The 20,072-nt window shown below is 45.3% G+C and overlaps 1 protein-coding gene across 1 annotated transcript in view; it reads right to left on the bottom strand.

The window, feature by feature from the left end:
• Positions 1-265: 265 nt before the first annotated feature.
• The window catches only part of FBXO32 (F-box protein 32), a 35,693-nt gene continuing 15,886 nt past the window's right edge, over positions 266-20,072 (bottom strand). The window contains exons 5-9 of the mRNA XM_070392380.1: positions 13,930-14,023; positions 12,927-13,111; positions 7,267-7,449; positions 5,961-6,104; positions 266-5,541 (exon numbers count right to left, since the gene is read on the bottom strand). Of these exons, the coding sequence (XP_070248481.1) occupies positions 5,452-5,541; positions 5,961-6,104; positions 7,267-7,449; positions 12,927-13,111; positions 13,930-14,023 (696 nt within the window). The 3' untranslated portion in view covers positions 266-5,451. The remainder of the gene's footprint in view (positions 5,542-5,960; positions 6,105-7,266; positions 7,450-12,926; positions 13,112-13,929; positions 14,024-20,072) is intronic.

Raw genomic sequence — 20,072 nt, 5'->3', positions numbered from 1 at the left:
ATATCAACTTGAAAGTTCATTATTCCCTAATCTTTGTACTATACAAACAGCAAATATAGAAATATCTCATGTAAGCATAATGCTGTATTACTGACTCAGGTTGGTACCCAGCAGCAAGCTTCTTTTTTTATGTATTCCTAGAAATTTTACAACAATGAGAAGTTTCTGGGAGAAGGCATATAAGCCTAGCGAGGCAAAAGATAAACACACTCAGTATGATAAAAAGCCAACTGGAATTGATATACACCAAAAATGCACCAGTGTGTATTGTTGGAAAAACATTTATTGCAATTCAGTGTCAAAAAGTTTTACAAAAATATGCCACCGTCTGGTACAAACTATAAAAATGTCAGTTCATCATGCAAGAAAAGTGTGCAAATAATTTATACAGATGGACTCAGCTCACACGATATTAAATGAACATCTTTGCATGTAATTGATCTAACCTTATACTTTCAGTTACAATGTTCAACCCCCTGTACTATTTGTCATTAAAAAAGAAAAGCGTCTAAGCTTAGGACATGGACTTGAATATACCCCCTTGAGCCAGGGTGATTGGCACTTGGTAGAATCAAGATGGCGCCAAGAGTGCTCAAGGGTAGAACACCGCTTGGAGCCTTCTGCTTAACAGACTTGTGTATCGTTAATTAAACAAACATTTCTATACTCGAAGACAGAAAAAGTCACGTTCACACTCCAGGAGTAATGTTGTAGCAGATGGAGTTTCAAGAAGTTCAGAGTTTTGGAGCAGCCATCCAGTTTTGGCCAAATGGAGCAGGGCCTAAGTTTTGAGAGGTTTTTCAGGAAGTTTTGTTTGCTGAGTTGAGTTCAAGGACACTTTGAAAAATGTCCAGCAGACAGAGACTTGAATATCGTGGTTCCTTGCTCCTTGCTGTCTCATGGAATAATCCCGCCCCCCTCCCCTCCCCGCCTTGCTTAGTAGAGATGAGGTTTAGCAGAGAGCAAACTTCCTCGGGGATAGAGGCTCACGGGATGGGCTCCACAGCAGGTACCAGAGGACAGGGAGGTGGAGGGGGTGGATTAAATGTACCTCTCAGTTTAAGGAGAGAGGAAATGCCTGCTTGGTAATCATCAGAACGTCAGGTTCTAGAAGGCAAGCCAAATGCTCAGCTATTACCTGTCTTAAGGGCCACTTTTATAATTAAAATGTAAGTACCCAGGGAAAATGAATCTGTCAAAACACGCTGCTTACTTTGTGGCCAGCAGGTTGCACTCACTAGAATGCTGTGCTCGCACAGAGTTAGACGCCTGTAAAAATTTTAAGTGGCTCCTGGATTTCTCCAGGAAGAACCAGGGACCTAAAATGTTTGGAAAAGTGACGGCCAGATGCCTAACACCGGACCCTCATGCTTGCCTTCCTCAGTGAAGGTCTTGAGAAGAATCATGTTGGTTTTATGTGTCTCCAGCCACACAGAAAGGTGTGGGGGCAGGGGGCACAAAGTCAAGGCCTCAGAACACCCCAGGTTTACGGGCAGGTCTACCACTGAGTACCAGGGGGGCTGAGGCACAGGGAGGACCAGACTTCAACATCTCTAACCTCCCTTCCAGCACTAAAGTCTGGGGTAAGACTTTCCTTTCCTTGGAAAACCATGGGGGGTTTACTTTCCTTAACAAAACAGAGAAGAAAGCAGCTACAGAAAACGAATTTAGAGGGATTACAATCTTGTTTGTTGAAGACATCAAGGGCCCAAGATATATCAAAAAGTCACGGGTCTGCATTTGCCTAGAGGTTCAAGGTATCTCTGAAGTCTGTTTAAACACTAATAGGATTTTAGGCCAGCATCCAGTCAGAGGGATGGTTCACAGACTCAGGGAGTTGGAAACAGATTAAAAACACACACAAAACAACAGATGTCGACATAGAAACTGATGATATAGTTTCATTAGAAAAAAAATTCACACATAAAGTTACAGTTAAAAAAATTGACACATAAAAGAGAGTATTTGCATAGCAAGGCATTTTTTGCCCTACAACCTGGCAGGAAAATATAAACTCAGGTGCATATTTTGATCAACTTTGTATTGAACGCTAAGGATGATATACCGTTGAACATGTCTTGAAATGATTGACCTTCTTGTATATCATACCCCTTGCTCAGACAAATGAAATTCCAAACTCTTTCTCTTCGCCCACAAAAACAACGGGAGCAAGGAGCCTGTGGTTAACAGCAAGCTTGCCGTGAAAAAGTTTTTGAATCTACAAAGATGACAGCTGTGGCAGTAATGCAATACACACTCGTTGTCTTACCTCACCACCACCAAGCAAAGCCCGCACTTGTGTTCAGTTTTGCAGTATAAACCCAGCTCATCTAAAATATCTGCTCTGAGCCACTTCAATATAAAATTGATCATCATGAAACAAATGTCACCGCACAACTGACACCTTGAAATTTCTGCCACTGGCCCTCCCACGCGACTGGTCCATCTGCTCAAAGTAACAGCGTTGAGTAATAACCAGTCTAGTTTAAGATGTCATTACACTTTTTTCCGGATCTCACTATAAAGTGAACACGCCCAAGTTTCGCATATTCTCCTCTCCTCAAAGGCTGTTCTCCAGTCTCAAGAAGCTCTAGGCTCTTGCTCATCGACCTTTGAGTTGGACCAAATGATAACATGCCTGTGGATTTGCTCACACTCCTCTGTACAAAACTGCTTCCTTTTCTGGAAGTCCAAATTACTTGATATTTTCCATCAATCTCAAATGTTACTCCACAGGATTGGGGTGGACAGCAAAGAGAGCAGAGTGGTCTCTCTCTTCCAGCAATTTCCATTGGCATGTCCCTTCTGGCTTTTAGACCAGTAGTTCTGAGACAGGGATTCCGTGTTTTTATTTTTTAGGTGGGGTTGTCCTAGGAGGGTTTGCCTAGACATTCTGTAGATGATTAGTGCCCAGGGAACATGAATGTTTTTCCTACCTCACTTTACTTACAGGGGAGGCTCTGACCATGCTGCACTGCTACCAACACGGATGCTCTGTGACAGCTATGCGCGTCCCCATTGCCCTCACACAAACCACAGCTTCAAAGAGATGCCACTTCTATTCCTTTCCCTCTCCCTCTGCACCTGCCTTTTCCTTCTTAGTCTCCTCTTCCACTGAAAGAGAACCAGATGTCGCTTTCTCTTTTCTTCCTTAAAAATTCCTCTTGACTGTCACACACCACCTCCAGTGACACCAGAGGAGATGGGAGAGCCCAGAGACACCATCTAGGCAAACAGCTCAGAAAACCATAACCCTGTCACTTGTGGTAGGGGTTGCCTTGAGCAAGCATGAGGACTGCGGACAGTCCCACCGAGGCTGCTTCGCCAGCTTTGTGCTGAGAGTCCAGAGCAGGTGACATTTCTGGGACTGTAAACCTGAAGGTGCCCTGGAGCTGCCACCTCCTTGATCAACATGAAGGGTCAGAGGTCACGAGTTGGTGGGAAGATGTGGAAGGCCATGAACACCTAACCCTAAAATTATAAACAAAGGTTCCAAAGCTCTCACCCCACAACTTTAAGAAAGCCGAGACACTTGAGAAAAGCTGTCTGAATTATGGAAGCTTTTTAATTCCTCACTGTAGACCCTGCATTCTCAGTGTGATCTTGACTCGGCGGAGAGAGGAGAGCAAACACCTCTCAGTATTACAATGGTTTGTGGCACCCCAAAGCTCAATATCACCCAATAAGATTTTGTTTAATATTTAATTTTTCTCATTAGGGAGAATTTAAATTCAATTTAATTTTTTCTTCCTGGAGGGTGATCATGAAAAAATTACTGAGAAACCCTGGTGTGGGCACAAACATTGCAAAGTGAGGAGCATCGACTAACAACTGGCTTCTCTTCCAAATGCTGGTACTTGAGTTGCGTGTTGAGGGAAGGGCATGCGACGGCCCCACATCACTAGCTGGTCCCTGGGCTTGTTTCTGTGCATGCCTACCCATCTTTCCCCTCTTCAGGTCACCCCAAGTTCAACCCCTAAGGATTCACTGACTCTCAGAGTGGATGTGAACCAAGTTCCTATTTTGCTTCACTTATTTTCCAAGCACATGCAGGGTGGCAACTTTATTTACAAGAAAAAAAAGGCAAAGCAAATACAATGGCAAAAATATGTACATTATTGTAGAAAAGCAAAGTTCTATAAAAAGTAAAAAACAAAAACACTCCCCACCCTATCCCAGGAATATTTGATAACGAACTCATTACATCCTGAGATTTTTCTCCCACGTAGTTACCTACTGGTATTGGCCAAGCAAGATCCCCTGGGGTACAAAGCATGTTTAGGATGAACTCTAAGCACCTCTGTTCCTTATCTGGCTGGAACGCCAGGCTTTATGTTATCATCCTGCAAGAAGCCCTCGCGCAGGTCGACCACATTTAGACGTGGGGCATAACGAAAAGAAAGCTCCTCAGCTCATCACCCATCGAGAGGAAGGGTTCCACTGACAGGTCAAACCTGCTTCACAGGCCTTTATCAGCACTCTGGCTCCGACCAGTCCACAGAGATACGCTGACGCTTATCCGAGAAGATGCCCCAGGAAGCAGACATGCCAAGAAATTAAACAGCAGGGGGCGACCAATTCTCTCTTTTCTGTGATTGGACATCCTCTGGGATGGTTTTTAATTGGCCTTCTGTTGCCCTGAATGAGCTATGACATGAAAGGATAAAAGGCCTGCATGTTTTGAGGTTGTTCTAGTAGAGAGGCAACTCTGAAGACTGCCCCCTTCACCTCCCAAGGAGCCTAATGAGGACTGCCTCCAAGACCCCCTCCATTTTCAATCACTTTTTATCTGATGAGAAAACGAGACGCACAGACACTGCCTACTGGACGACGCACTGTGTCAGAGAGATCGCTGTATGCTTTCCGAGGTAGACTATTGTGTGATATCTTCATAAGATAAGGCCCTATGTGTGCCCGTGGGGGGGTAAGATGGGTGGTACTTCCGTTGCCTTTTCAAAGCTAACCCAAAATCAAAACCAAAAGCCCAGGGATTTCTCATCTGCAGTTTTTCTTCTTCCTTTTTTTCTTTTTAAAACACATTTTCACATTGTAAACAAAGCGTGTTCTATCTTGTATTCGAGTTTTGCCCTCTTCTTCCGCATCTCTGAGGAACTCTATATACAGGAGTTCCCGTGACCATCAAGAGAATTCCACTTTCACCGATGACACGGAACTCCTGCCCTTATCATCTTGCTGGCAAATCGTTAGGGAAAATAAAGTTTATTTACAGTATTTCTGCTTTTCCATACCAATTCTAATGAGAAGTCCATATTCTTAGGTTCCCAGCCAGTGACTGCGTTTCTCCCCTCCAGTGTCCTCTCCGTGACTTATCTCAGAAGCTTCGAGCCAATGTTTAAAATGTACACTATTTACAAATGAAGTGTCCAAACTCTGTATTCCCAACATCCAATCAGCAGGGAGCCCTTCGGAAGTGTTGTCATGGGCTGTGATTCAGAACTTGAACAAGTTGATAAAGTCCTGGGGAGAGAGTGAAACGGAGCAGCTCTCGGGGTTATTGGCTGTGCACGGGTGGTCGGTGCCCTGCAAAGGAACATCAAGGTCAGGTTTGAGTTCTCAGAAGCATCTCGTTGGCTTGGAGCACCATAAGGCATTGCCCAACTCAAAACAACATCCCTCTGCCAAGAATGCCATAAATTCTGCAAAAACTAAAGAGGTATGTGTGTGTGTGTGTGTGCGCGCGCGCGCGCATGTGCACTTGTGTGCAGGGATAGGAGAATTTGGGGGTGGGTGGGTTGCAGAAAAAAAATAAACCTAAAGGGGGGGGGGGCAAAGGAAATTATGGTCTTTGAAAGTTTTTTTCCCCAGGGAAAGAACTGGTTTTATCTTCACCTTCAGCTGGAGGTTGCAATTAGGAAAGGAGTTGGCGTTGTAATGGCTGGTACTATTGTCTCTTAGGGGCTGGGCAAGGGGTCTGTGGCTGCCACCTCCGAGGAACATACCTTCCAGGAAAGAATGTGACAGTGTTTGCAGAGCTGTAGGGTATCTCCATACTGCTCTTTCCGTGGGTAGCATCGCACAAGTTTAAAATACATCTTCTTCCAATCCAGCTGTCCTTTGTCCGACAGAATCAATCGCTTGCGGATCTAAATATCAAATAAAAGTCGTTGCAGGAGAGTTCAACAAGGAGAGGGCTTGTGGTTTTCTGGTTCTGAAAGTTCTGCTCCCACCACTTCCCTCCTTTTTCATCTCTATCCTATAATAGCTAAGGGGAAATAGCCAAGATAGAAAGAAGAAGCTTCTGATAAACAACTTTTAATCAGTCTTTAAAGGAAACAGGTGGTTGGTGACATCTGTCTAGTGACCTCCACTAAACTGCATTTGGCTAGTACTGGCCAGGTAGCTCAGTTGGTTAGAGCATCGTCCAAATATGCCAATGTTGGTTGTGGGTTCGATCTCTGGTCAGGGCACATAAAAGGAACAACCAATGAGTGCATAGGTAAGTGAAACAATAAATCAATGTTTCTCTCTCTCTCTCTCTCTCTCTCTCAAAATCAATAAATTAAAAAAAATTAAAGTTTAGGTGATCTCAATGAACAATGTCAATCTTTTCTTTGCTCTAGCTTGAGTGATCATTTCCAGGGAGATGCAGTGACTGCCTGACACAGTGGCTCTATTTTATATCTAAATATTACAGGCTTCATGAGCAGAACTAGTTGACCTCACACTTCTATATAAAGAAGTTGGAAAACAAGACTGAGGCAGCATGAGGTGGGGGAAGAGCCTAGAGTTGGCGTCAAGAGGCCCAAATTCAAATTCAAGGCCAGTTTCTTCAACTAGAGAACCCCTCACTAATTTCGATGTTACTCAGCCATTTGTGGCCTGAGTCTCCTCATGTGTTTAAAGTGGGCATCATGATACCCTCCCTTCCTGGGGTCATTAATATAAAATGAAATACCACTTGTAAAAGTACTTTAGCTGTAATACAGTATATCATAAAAGTATAAGTTACTTTGTTACAGAAAAGAAGGACTGGGGTCAATTTGTGAATTTTTTTTTTTTTTAGAAAGTTGTAAAATGTGGATGGTTATGAAGGTGTGTTTCCCCCCCGCCCATCAAAACCACCTAAAAAATACCAAAATATCACACACACAATTTAGAAAGTTCTCCGACTGTTGTTTTCGAATCAAACCAGGGAGCCCTGGAGGGTGGACACCCACACCTCAAGCTTGAGAAGAGGCCAAGGAAGCTTGAGGGTGGGGACCGAGGAGGGGGGAGAAGGAAGGAGTGTCCGCGGGCCGCACCGACCTGCCGCTCGGAGAAGTGGTACAGGCAGAGCCTCTTCCACAGCAGCCGGTCCTCACTGAGCACGTGCAGGTTGGGGCCCACCTGGCCCAGGCTGACCAGGTCGCGCCCGTCGCTCAGCCTCTGCATGATGTTCAGTTGCAGGCACAAAGGCAGGTCGGTGAAGGTGAGGCCTTTGAAGGCAGGCTGCGGGGAGAAGGTGATGTTAAGTCTTGGGGCAGAGAGCAGCAGGTCACCAGACGACAGCCCCCAGGGATGCAGCTGTCCCCTCACCCTCCATCTTCACACTGGTTTATTGATCAGACATCAAAGCAGCAATTCTCCCTGCCCTAAGCACAGACACAGGGCCCATGGCTGAGACCACAGAGAAGAGCCTGGACCGGCTGGAGCTGAATGGCGCCAGGAGATTTTCCTGCTTCACAAAGCCTCATGCGTTGACTCAAGATTTCCCCAGCAGCACACGTTGGCTTCTCCTGCTTTAGTCAGTTCACTCAATTAGGAGATTCGCTACCTTCTGTGAGAGCTCACTGTCCTGGACAGAGTACCCCCTGCCCGCCACCCCAGCCTCCTACCTCACTGGCCCCTGGTGACCACTGACCCTCTGAGCAGATTTGCTCACCAGCACCCAAACACGCTGCCCACGAGGCCTCCGCTCCCCCTGCCCTCCCTCTCTGCCCATCCAAATGGTACGCTTCCTCCGAAAGGCCTTTCTGGCTCTGGCGACTCCCACAGGCCTTATTCTTTGCATCTCCCCAGAATCCCTAGGCTCTCTCTCAGGTGCTTCTGGCTGCAGGCCCCCTTTGGTTTGTATAATGCAGCCTTTTACAAAAGGAAGCCGGGATACCACGTTGCTGTTAGCATGTAAGTCCAAGGAGGCAGGACGTTTGATCTTTTTTTCTTTGCTGTGCCCCCAATGCCTAGAAGAGCGCCTAGCATATAGTCGGCACTCAATAAATATCTGTGGAATGAATGACACCTGAATCATTAAATAGGTCAACAGCAGCAGCAAAACGACCCTGCTCTGGTTGGTCTCTGTGTGTGTGTGTATGTGTATGCGTGTGTGTGTATGCTTGCGTGTGTGCACACATGTACTCGCCCTGTGAAAATGGCACCCAGAACCCTGGTAGCCTAAATGCCACCACCAGCCATGGAGGCATCTCTATTCAGACCTAGGGCCCCACGGAACCTTTTGAACACTGTTTGTCTGTGGATAATGCCTTGGTAATTGATCACGAGCTTCTCAACTATATTCCTGAACTTTTATTTAAGCCCTTTGTTGCTTAAATTGGATGAGCTCATGTTATCCCTCCCAGACCCCCATCCCTGAAGCCAGGGTCTAACTTAGTATTCTTTGCTGACTAGCCCAGCACAAGCAACACCTTTTGAGGGCTTACTATGGGCTGGCCCTGGAGGTGCTGCAACGGCTCATTAGGCAGGCGAGAGACCCAGAAACAAGCAAATACTTCTAGAAAAATCTGTTAAATGCTACCTAGGAGGTGTGCAGAAAGCACTCTGCGAGCAATCTCTACATAGACAGTCCTCAGTATTTGCTGACAGGTCTTGAGCATCAATTGGATGCTGCCATCTGGATAAGAAGTCAGCACAAATCACTTGAGACTGTGGTTGATTCCTGGGTGGGCTTTCTGAGTGTGCACTACTGACATTTTTAGCTCAGTATTCTGTCACCTCTGCGGGTCACAGGAAAAGAAGTACAGAATGAAGAAACCCTTCCTTAGCTCAGGGGAAAATATCCTGGGAATGGGTATCGAGTTTCCTTCTCAAGTTTCTAGGGAACTAGACTCCATAGGCAGCACATCAAAGCCCGACCACCAGGATTCCTGGGGGACATGCAATTAGCAGTTCCATCCTGTGTCCCCTGCAAAGCAGGACAGGCATGTAGAGGGAAGGTGGCAGTGGCGGGGGACCTGGAAAGATGGCCTACGAAGAAGTATGGGAACTGACATGGGAGGGACATGCAACAGATCTGGGACCCAGGTACCCCTGGGAAGTGTGGGTCTCAGTCTGCCCATGTCCAAAATGAATTGGTTTAGAAGATTCTGAAGATCCCTTCTAGCTCCAACAAGCTCAGGTCTGGAGCCGTTTCAGCCTCCTAACTCATCAGAAGTGTCTATGACTTGGCAATTTTTATTGCTCAGGCTGCAGGGTTGAACTTTCAATTGTTTGTAAAATTCAGGACTCTGCCGGGGCTGCAGAAGGCCCGAGACCTATTTGTCGTTTATCATCTGCTGCTGATCATGTGAGCTAATAAAACTGCCAGGAGGTTTTCTCTTTGTTCCCAGCACTTCAAAGCATCTACTTTTTTGGTTAAAACTCCCAGGCCAATTATTATATGAACTCCTATTAAAGTCCGCTTGGCAGAGTTCACCCTCAAATTTTCAAACCTGAACTTTTCCAAAATTCTTGCCCAGACCCCATGCTGAGCCCTTACTCCTGATACGCGGTTAACTGCTTGTGTGCCTTCTTCTTCTTGAATATAAACATTTAAGAGAAAAATAAGTTACTCTTGCTCCTTTGATCGAGCATTTGGCTAAAATCCTTTATGTCCTCCCTGCCCACAGGCTTCAAAACCCTGCCTCGCTCACAGCGCTCTGTGATTCTATTTAACCCCCCTCCCCCAACCCCGTGCTTTTCATTTTTCATCCTTTATTATACTAATTAGTTTGCCAATAAAAAACTGACTCCATAGAGTTAGATATAAAATTTTTATGGACAAGAAGATACCGATAGAACTTTGACAACTAGAAAGCAATTCATATAAATGTCACCTGCTGATACTTTCGTGTAATAAAGTACTTTTCTTTGGTCCAAACTGTTAAAAAGTAAGCTTTTTAAATACAGTCCAGACTGAAGTAATTAAACCCCTTCTCTCTTTCTCCTCTCTCTCTCCCTCCCTCTCTTTCTCCAACCATTTGCATGAAAAGCTCTTCAAGACTCTCAGGGTTTCCTGCTCTCAAAATCTTGCAGCTCATGGCCAAGGAGGGTCAAGAAGGAGGGCCTGAGGGAGGAGAGAGCGTTGATGAAAGCACAGCCTTGCAGAGAGGTCTGGGTTCAATCCCCAAGCTCTGTCTTAAAGGTGGCGACACCCCGGCCAGGTTATTCCTAACTACTCCATCATCTACAAAATGAGGAAACGCGTATCTCACAGTGTTGCTGGGAGGAATGGAATGGCGGATGCACGCAAGTCCTTAGCACAGTGCCCAGGAACTATTAGCTATTGTGATGACTCCTACTTACAGTTAGTTATTCACTAGATGGGTTGATATACAGGGTGGGGCAAAAGTGGGTTTACAGTGGTTCATACAGAAAGTAATATGATTAAGAATAATACAAGAATAAACTCTGTTTCACATACAACTATAAACCTACTTCTGCCCCATCCTGCTGAATGTAAAGGACTTAGAAGAGTGTCCGCCACAGAGTGGGCCCTTAATAATCATAACAGCTGATGCATTTACAATACTTACTGCATGGCAGGCACAGTTCCAAGTGCTTTCCATGTATTAACTTCTTAAATCTCACAAGTACTTCAGGCAGGCGGTGGGCAGAAACTTCCCTTTAATCATTCATTCATTCAACTAAATTTATTGACTGCCTTCTACTCTATGCCAGATAGAGGGGGCAGAGCAGGGAACAAGATGGTAATGTTCTCTCTTTGTGGAGCTGATGAGGCAGTGGATGGAGACCACAGTGTGAATCCCCAGATGAGGTCATTTCAGATGGTAATAACTGCTCTGGAGGAGGTGAGATGATAGTGGCTTCAACAGATTGGGTGGTCAGGGGAGGTGACAAGTTAAAAGGTCCAAGCCAGGACCAAGCTGAGAGTGTGCAGAGAACAGCTTGGCCTAGTGGAGCACCATGAGCAGAATGAGATGAACTTCAGTATTTAATCGGCTCTATGTGGGATTTCTTTGGATTTAAAAGATTTGCAAAAAGCTGAATCATTGAATAAATAGTTGGAAGAAAACTGGATTGAAAGAAAGTTTGGAAAGCACTGATGTTAAGAAATCTTTGCCATTTTAGGAATAAGGAGTCCAGGGTTCTGGCCTTGCTCTGTTTCTAATTGCTGAGTTACTTGGGGAAAGTCACTGAACTTCTCTGGCCCCCTCACCTCCAATGAAGAAATAGAAACTACAATGCTACTTCGCAAGAGTGTGTGTGGGTCAAGTGAAAGGGCCCCTGGGGAAGTCAGCCCATGGAAGTGCAAGGTACGTGGGTGGATGTGGTCAAGGGGCTCCTGAGAGGTGGACAGAGGGGACAGAGGCCAGCTCTGGGCAAAAGTGACATCCACTGGGTGTCCCAAAGTTGCTGGAGGGAAGATGGATTGGGACAAGTGGGACTTGCTCATTTATATCACTGGCTGGGTAATTCTCTTCTGGGCTTAGAAAAAAACACGAAGTATTAAGTCCAGGCTACAGAGAGTGCCAGAGATTAGGTAGAAAGTGTAAGTGGGTTTTCTGTGAGAGATAAGCTGGAAACTTGGGCCTCAAATTTACAGGGTCAAACTATGCCTACCCTTGAGAGATGGGAATGGAATAATTTAAAACAAATCAGATAAACGCTCATAGGAAAGTCTTGTATTATTTTATAACAGTCTAAGAATTGAGATCGCTTTTGATACATTACTTGGGCTTGTGCTCTGCATTGCGTGTGTGTGTGCATGTGTGTATGTGTATGCATGTGTGTGATTCTAAGGAAGTCACATACTATGAGGCCTCTGTTTCAGAGTTTAAGAAACCAAGGTGCAGAGAGGTTTTGAACAGTAATTTCAAGGACACTGCATTGGGAAAACTTCATTTAGCAAAAGAATCGTTTAAAAGAGGTCAAAGAGGTTTCTCATGTTATTTTCTGGAGAGGTGGGGCAGACCCAAACTTTATCAGCGTGGGTCCCGGAACCACTTAAAGCAGCCGTGGTCAGTGGTTAGATAAGTCAGCCAAGTGCGACATGAGCGGCCTAAGTGCGCCTGTCCATTAGTGAGCCCTGGGAGATTACCCCGCCTCTCCTCACAGCTTTTATGGGCTTGGTCCTCCTGCTCACGGGTGAGAGGACGAGAACCGAGGGCCAAGTTAAAACCGAAAAGAAACCACTGATAGTAGTTAAGCTGGTAATATAGGACTTTTCTTTCTTTTTGGGGGTGGGGGTGGGGGTGGGGGGGGCTTTGAATTAGAATTGCTCATGTGTTTTCTCACATGTATGTTCATAGTCTTTAATCAAAGGCTTCCTTTGACCTAACCCTTGAGATTCGGAACTAGAATTTTAAAAGGTTGGGACCAGTTCTCCAAGCCACGGCCACCACCGCTCTATTGTATCCAAGGCAGCAGCATCCAAAAGCTGCAAACAACACAGGCTTTAAGAAGAAAAGGCTGAAGAGGAGAGACCTGCAAACGGCACTGAAGATTTCAGCGGCACAGCCAGCCTCTTCCCCAAAGCCCACTTGCCGGGTCTCCCACCACGTTTCCTCTTTCACACCCTCTGATCCTGTCTCGCCAAATTCTTCTTCCCAGCCTCCCGTTATCAGGAAGCCCCCTCCAGCACTCAGTAGACAGCACCAGAATAGAACGGTCCAGGCTCTTCAGCACCAGAGTGGAGATAAAGAGCCGACTGCAGCTTCCCCTGCCAGGCTGAGCTGGGCGGCCCTGCTTACCCTGGTGATCTGAATGTTGTTCAGCTGCTGCTGCCAGTGCAGAATCGTCTCCATTCGGTACACCCACATGTTAATGTTCCCGACCAGCACGCACTTGCCGACCCTTTGCACCAATGTGCACAAGGACGTGTAGAGGGTCTGGAGTAGTTCCCTTATTAGTCTAATGTTTTGCTGGTCTTCCAGGACTTGGGTGGGGAAGAAAGAGAGAAATAATAGTTAGGCCACTGGGACACCCTACATTGTGTAAGGGGGCCTTTCTTCTGTATGCTGCTCGTGTTACCGGGGTACGGCCTCTGGGGATACGGTTTCCTTTCGGCCTGGCCAAGCTTCTGCACTCGAGGTTACCGGGTAGAGTTTCCGTTATCTGGGTCCCTCTTTGTTCTAGTCTCCCTAGTTTTCTACAAAGACTCTTTCTTTTTCATTGTTCCACCCACACCAGCGGTTCACCTGAGCTGAAAGCAGGTGCTTTTGCCCGGCTGTGCCATCCCGTTTAGATGGTTATTGGCAGGAGCATAGGGGAGTTGGGAGCATGGGTTCTAATCCTGGATGGATGACTCTTTGTGTGATCTGGACAAATCACTCTTTCTCATGGGCCTCAGTTTCCCCATATGTACAATGACTCAGTTGATCCAAAAACCCAAGGTTCCTTCTAGCTCCAAGAGCCCAGGAATCTCTTCTGCGTTGTACACAGCTCCATTTTCTAGGGATTTGGGCTCCAGAGGCTTGGTATCCAAGGTGGGGACAGGTGTTGACCCTGAGAAAACCGAGAGGCTTACGGCAGGGTAGATGATTTCAGGAAAAGGACAGGAGGGTGGTGCTCTTACTCTTTGCCATGGGCATGAGTTGTGCCTTTTTCTCATCTGGGATCTGAGATGCATCTGGAGTGATTCCTTTCCATCCACTCACATTCCCCTACATCTAATGACATGTCCACTCTGCTGGAAAATCCATCTGTCCATCCCCATGCCTATAAAAAGGGGTGAGAGAGAGAGAGAGAGCTCACCTTTCAATACCACTTTTTCCAAAATGTTCATGAAGTTCTTTTGGGCAATGCCACTCAGGGATGTGAGCTGTGACTTCGCTATCAGTTCCAACAGCTGTGGGTAAAAATAGAAGTTGCCAGGCTTAGAATACAGAGATATTTTTCTCCTCTAATCTTTGCTTTTGAGTCACATGACACGTAGATACAGACTGACGGGGAGAGATAAACGGCAGGCAGGGCCACGATGCAATAAAAAGCAGATGCTCAAAGGGAAAGACAAATGGGGGTAATTCAAAACCCAAGAATCAGACTGAATATTTAATTGCTTTTTTTCTTTTACATATAAAGAGTTTGGCTGCAGCCGGGGCTAATTCATTCTGCTTGTCCTACTTCAGCAAGTGGAGCTGATGTACTCTGAAGGGAACAAAACCTCTTATGACCTGCGAATGTCTGAGTTCCGAATAATCACTCCAAGCAGGACTTCTTTACCCGCACTGAACTTCTTCCCCACTGGCACTGACTGCTTGCAAGGCACCCAAATGCTCACGTTCACCTTTCCCAGGCACTTTCCAAGGAAGTGGCCATTCTTACCAGGATATCTCCTGCTTATGCAGCATTCAATGAAAATGCCTATTAATTACACTCTTTTGTTGCACTTAACTTTTTATAGAAAGAGTCCAATCATTGGAAGAGAGAGAAATTCAGGGATGTAGAGTGTCTATTGCTAAGCGGCTAGGATATTTGCAGCTCTAGGTTTAGGTTCAAGTCTTGGTTTGACCACTTGTTGTCTCTGTGACTATGAGAAAATGACTGAGTTTCTTGGTGCCTCAGTTTCCTCATCTGTACTACTAATACTTAGAGTCCCCAGGGTTATTGAGAGCTTTTCACAAGGGCATGCACATACAGCCCTGAGCAGAGTGGCTGGCATTAATTAGGTGGGAAATAAAGGTGAGTTTGTTCATTGAAGAAGTCTGTCCCATTCCCACCACCCCCATGATCACCAATTAAGAAGAGCGATAGTAACTTAAGTTGATCCACCCTCAGCCCAATCTTCCTTCCCTTCCATAGCAAGATTCTTTACAGATGTGGAAAGATTTTTGTAAAAATTCAAAGATTCTATTGTTGAAAAGTAAAACTGCAGACTGGAGTGACCCATTTCACAGATGGGCTAAGTGAGGCTTGAGAAACTAATCCTTACCAATTACTCCACATGCAGTGAGAGGCCTTGGCAGAGTCATCACCCTTCATGCTTTCACAGAGTCATCAAAAGACGTTGATGTAAAGTGAAAATAATTTTACCAGAATCCAATAGGCCTCAGGAAAACCTAACTAGCCTTAGTCTTAAAAAGTAAACTAGACATAGAGAACCAAGATCTCGGCTTTATTTGAAAGCTTGAATCCCTGCTCCTCGGAAACTTTCCAGGGGAGTTTCATCTGCTGGCCAGGCCCCAACTGAACTTTCCTTCAGATCAGTAAACACTGGATATGACACTGTGCTGGGTGCTGGAATCAAGGCTGAGGGAACTAGCAAAGTGACATTCTAAAAACTGGGCTGCAGAGGAGAACTGAAACTGTTGGATCCAAGCCCCAAGCAATTCAAAGAACCTCTGCTTCCAAAGCATTTGTTTAAAAATTCTGTCCCCATGGAGCCCCTTGGGAGCCTGTCAAACCACATACAGGCTTTTAATTTCCTGAGCATAACTTTAAGTTCAAAAATAAAAAACAAAAAGAACCACCCCCAAAGCTTTCCTTTTCTGCCTCTCTCTCTCTCACACATGCAGGCAGAGACGCCGTCACCTGACTGGGAAGAAGGCGCCTAGAAAAGGCAGTGGCTGGTTTGTTAAGATTAGTACTGGTGATCCAAGGTCGGAAGTCAGGAGCTACCAAGTGGCCACTAAGAGAGGCAAGAATTCAAAACGTCCATGGGCAGTGGCCACCCTGGATGCCCTCTGCCTGTCTGGCCCAGCTCTGTCACCAACCAGCACGTGACAGTCAAAAGAGGAGTGAAAAATGGCACAGAGGGACTGGCCAGACCTTTCATTTATCTCCCGGACCAACAACAAGATTCAGAAGGCCAAGCGATGGTCTATTAATACCCTGAGCCTCACATGACCAACACAAAGCATGATGAAAGAAAACAAAGCCTCGAGTCGTTCTTGGAAGGGCAGTCGGCTGTGTGACTCATAGGGGTGAGGGGGTGGGAGGTGGGTCAAGGGGGTGGGAGGAGGGCGGGCAGAGCTCGGTCTGGAATCCATCCCAAGCTGAGTCCCTGTGACTACCATCTCATGAGGGTGTCACTTTTAGTTTTGTCTAAAAATGTGCCAATCACAAGGACAAGAATGATCTCAGAACCATGACTGTGCATTTGAGGGAAAAGAAAAAACCTTTTGGTCGGACTGAAATGATCTCTGAGGAGAAGGAATAGAGCAGCCAAAATTTGTCCATCGACAGCAGAATGACATGTTCACTGTCCTGTGTTTAATCCCATCTTAATGGAAAGTCCTTCTCTTCACCTCCAGGGCAGCTGTGGGGTCGGGAGGAGACCTAGATTCTCTCGCTGGGTGACCTTTACATCTGTCATTCATTTAGCAAGTGTTTTTTGAGTGGCAACTCTATCCTGGTGTTGTGGTAGGTGACGTGGACATGCGGATACAGATGCATGATCCTTACACTCATGGAGTTTACTGTCGAGTCTATGATTCAAGTCATTTAACCTCTCAGAACCCCAGTTTCTTCATTTCTAAAATGGAAATAGAAGGACTACTTACATCACAGGGTTGTTATGAGAATTAAATGAGATGAATATGTAAAAAAACCCACTGTAAACAAAATATGAGACAGTATTAGTATTATAAGTTATTATTTCTTCCCCTTCCAAACCTCAATCTTTCAGTGAAATTTAAAGTTGGTATCAGGATTAGCAAACTTTTTCTGTAAAGGGCCGGATAGTAAATATTATAGTCTTTCTGGGCCATATGGTCTCTACTGCAACTACTCAGCTCAGCAGTTGCATGAAAGCAGCTGTAGATAATATGTAAATGAACAGGTGTGGCTGTGTTTCAATAAAACTTTATTTACAAAAACAGGTGGGGGACCATAGTTGGCCCTTGTGTCCTAGTTTGCCAACTTCTGCTGTATATATCATAGAGTTTAAGAGTGAGGGCTGTAGAGCCAGACTGCCTGCCTCAGTTTCCCATCTGCAAAACATGCATAATATTTCCTGTCTCAGAGTTGCTGTGAAGATAAAATGTGTTCATAAAGCACTCATAATAGTGCCTGGTACCAAGAATATACTCAATGAATTATTATTATTACAATACAGAGAATATTACTAGGTAAAATTACTGTTGGTTTAAAGACTTTTAGAACTCCTCTATTTCAATTTTATGTATTGTCAACCAACTGCTTAGATGCTTTCAAAATTTTAATATTCCTTTATGTCATTTTTATTATGTTTGTGATACATTTAATATCTCCCTCTCTGTTAATAAAAGTTAATGTTGATACATTTTATGACTTACATAGGTGCATCTACCATGAAGTCTTATTTTGCTAATAATAATAAAGGATGTTTATTACATGGCAGTAACTGTGCTAAGCACTTTACATGTGTGATTTCCTTTAAGCTTCGATGGTAACCCAAAGGGGATGGGTTCTCCATTTGACAACAGAGGCTACTGCAGCTCAGAGAAGTTATGTAACTTACCTAAGACATACCAGCAGTAGTAAGTGACGGAACCAGCACTTGAGCCCAGATATGTCTAACAGAACACATGTATGCTGATAGCTTCAAAACTTCAGTTTCTCAAGGCCAATCAAATTTGCACCTAGGGCCAAACTTTACTCTAAAAACAGTAGCAATGCCATGTATGGTTCTGTTCTGGGAAACAGAGTCTTGAAATTTTATATCAATATTACCTTGTGACAGGTAATCAGCTTTTAACATTAAGGGAGAAATAACACCCAGAAGGTGTTAATAACACCTTTATTAGCCTTGGGTAAACCTTTTAGGCCCAGTTTTCATATCAGCATGAAAAATAGGCCCAGAACCAACCGGTAGGTAGTACTGTGTGAAATTCATGGTCAAGAGGACAGGATTTATTAATTTCTGTGTCAAGAGAGCTGTGTGCCTAGGAGAGTAGAATTGTATTTAGCCATTGATTTACCAAGATGGCTTAGCCCAGTGATTCTCAACCTTCCTAATGCCGTGACCCTCTAATACAGTTCCTCATGTTGTGGTGACCCCCAATTTCATTGTTACAAATTGAACATAATTAAAGCATAGTGATTAATCACAAAAACAATATGTAGTTATATATGTGTTTTCCGATGGTCTTAGGCGACCCCCCAAGGGGTCTCGACCCACAGGTTGAGAACCGCTGGGCCTTAGCCAATTGGATTCTTTGCCACAAGAGAAAAGGAGAGCGGAAGCAAATGTCTTGTTTGGAAGTGGCTGTTGGTTTCTGCTGGACAGATTTTAGCCCAGGTGCCGGGTATTTGTGGCCGTGTTTAAGGAGAGGCAGGAGGGCGGAGGGGGAGGAGGAGGACGGTTCTCGGCTCCTCCTGAATTCCATGGTGTCATCACCGTGTGGGTTGTGGGATATGTAGCATGATTTGCAGCGACTAGCTGTGCAGTAACAGGAAAGGTTCTGGGCCACCGGAGGAAGGGAGGGTGGTCACCGCATACCGAAACCACATCCTGCCCCTGAGCTTGGGCTCATGCTCGTTTGGACACGTAGGAGAAAAATCTAGTTGCAAGCAACAGCATCTAGCGAATCTCAGAGTGGATATCAACCACGGTTTGAAGATGAATGGGCAGAAAAGAGATTTCCCTCCTACCTCGCGTTACCCACAGAAAAAGCAGGTTTCCTCTCTTCTCTTCCCTTCAGTTTATCTTTAACCAGTGAATCAGTTCATGTCACTTCTCTGCTTGGAACCCTCAAATGGCTTCCCTTTGCACTTAAAAAAAGAAATCCAATCTTCTTCCCATGAATGGCAAGGTCCTCCCTGATCTGGTTCTTGCTCCTTTGCTAGCCTCACTGTACACAGTGCTTCCCCAGTTCGTTCCGCTCCGGCCACACAGCCTGCCATAGGTTCCCCGGACAGGCTCATTCCCCCCTCCCAGCCTTCGCCCTTGCCTGTCTTCACAAGCTGGCTCCATCCCATCCCTCAGGTCTCAGTTCAAATGTCACCTGCCCAGAGCCACCTTCCGCCATCACCATCCTATATGGAAACCTCCCAGTAACCATCTTTGTCTTACTGTGGTTTCATTGTTCTTCCTTGTTCCATCTTATACATATCTGGCATGAACTTGTTTACTTACTAATTGTTTAGTTGGGATCTGACTCTCAAGACAGCAGGCATTGTTTTGTTTATCCCTCCACCCCAATCTGGCACAAGGTAGTGCTCACCCAGTATTTGTTTGTTAATACATGAGATTAGAATCAAGGAGTGTTATAGCTGGAAGGGACCTGGGAAACAATATACCCGAATTCCTCCTGCTCTAGAGGAGGTGGCTCCTCACATGGTCAAATGACACAATCAAGGTCAATGGTAGATGGTCTGAACTGTCAGGCTGGCATCCATATGGGGTCTGGTCCCAGGCTGATGCCCCACCTCTACCCTCTACTTACAATGCAAACATATCACAGAGACTTTCCAGGAGGGCAAGCAGCTGAGATCTCAAGGGTCACTAAATAATGGGGGCTTCAGAAGCATCAACAACAAATAGCAGCTGCCCTACCTATTAGTTTGAAACAAAACCACACCAAGGTTAACCATCAGGCTATTGCCTAAGTACAGTCCATTTCGCATAGACTATGAAGAACATAAATTTATCCCCAAATCCCTCCATCTCCTATGACAGTGTGCTCTGCACGTTGAATTCTAAGTCTGATTGGAAAACATGCCACGGGATTATCAGAGGTAGAAAAGCAGCTTCAAGAAAGCCCCTGCCATTTCTCACAGCCCCAGTACCTACAGGAAGATAATGTTTCTTGCAATAAACTCCTGGTTACATCAGGCAATGCCTCTGCCTGCACCGCGTGCTCTGTACTTTATTTAATGGGTAAATAAAATTTAAAACAAGTTAAAAACCTGGAAAGTTTTGTCCTGACGTTGAGCTTGAACACTGACAAGCTGGAAGAGAGAAACTTTTCAGCTAC

This window comes from Myotis yumanensis, unplaced genomic scaffold (genome assembly GCF_028538775.1).
Source record: "Myotis yumanensis isolate MYYU_CA2020_CCGP unplaced genomic scaffold, mMyoYum1.0.hap1 SCAF_15, whole genome shotgun sequence".
Taxonomy (NCBI): Eukaryota; Metazoa; Chordata; class Mammalia; order Chiroptera; family Vespertilionidae; genus Myotis; species Myotis yumanensis.
This window is presented reverse-complemented; position numbering and strand designations above follow the sequence as displayed.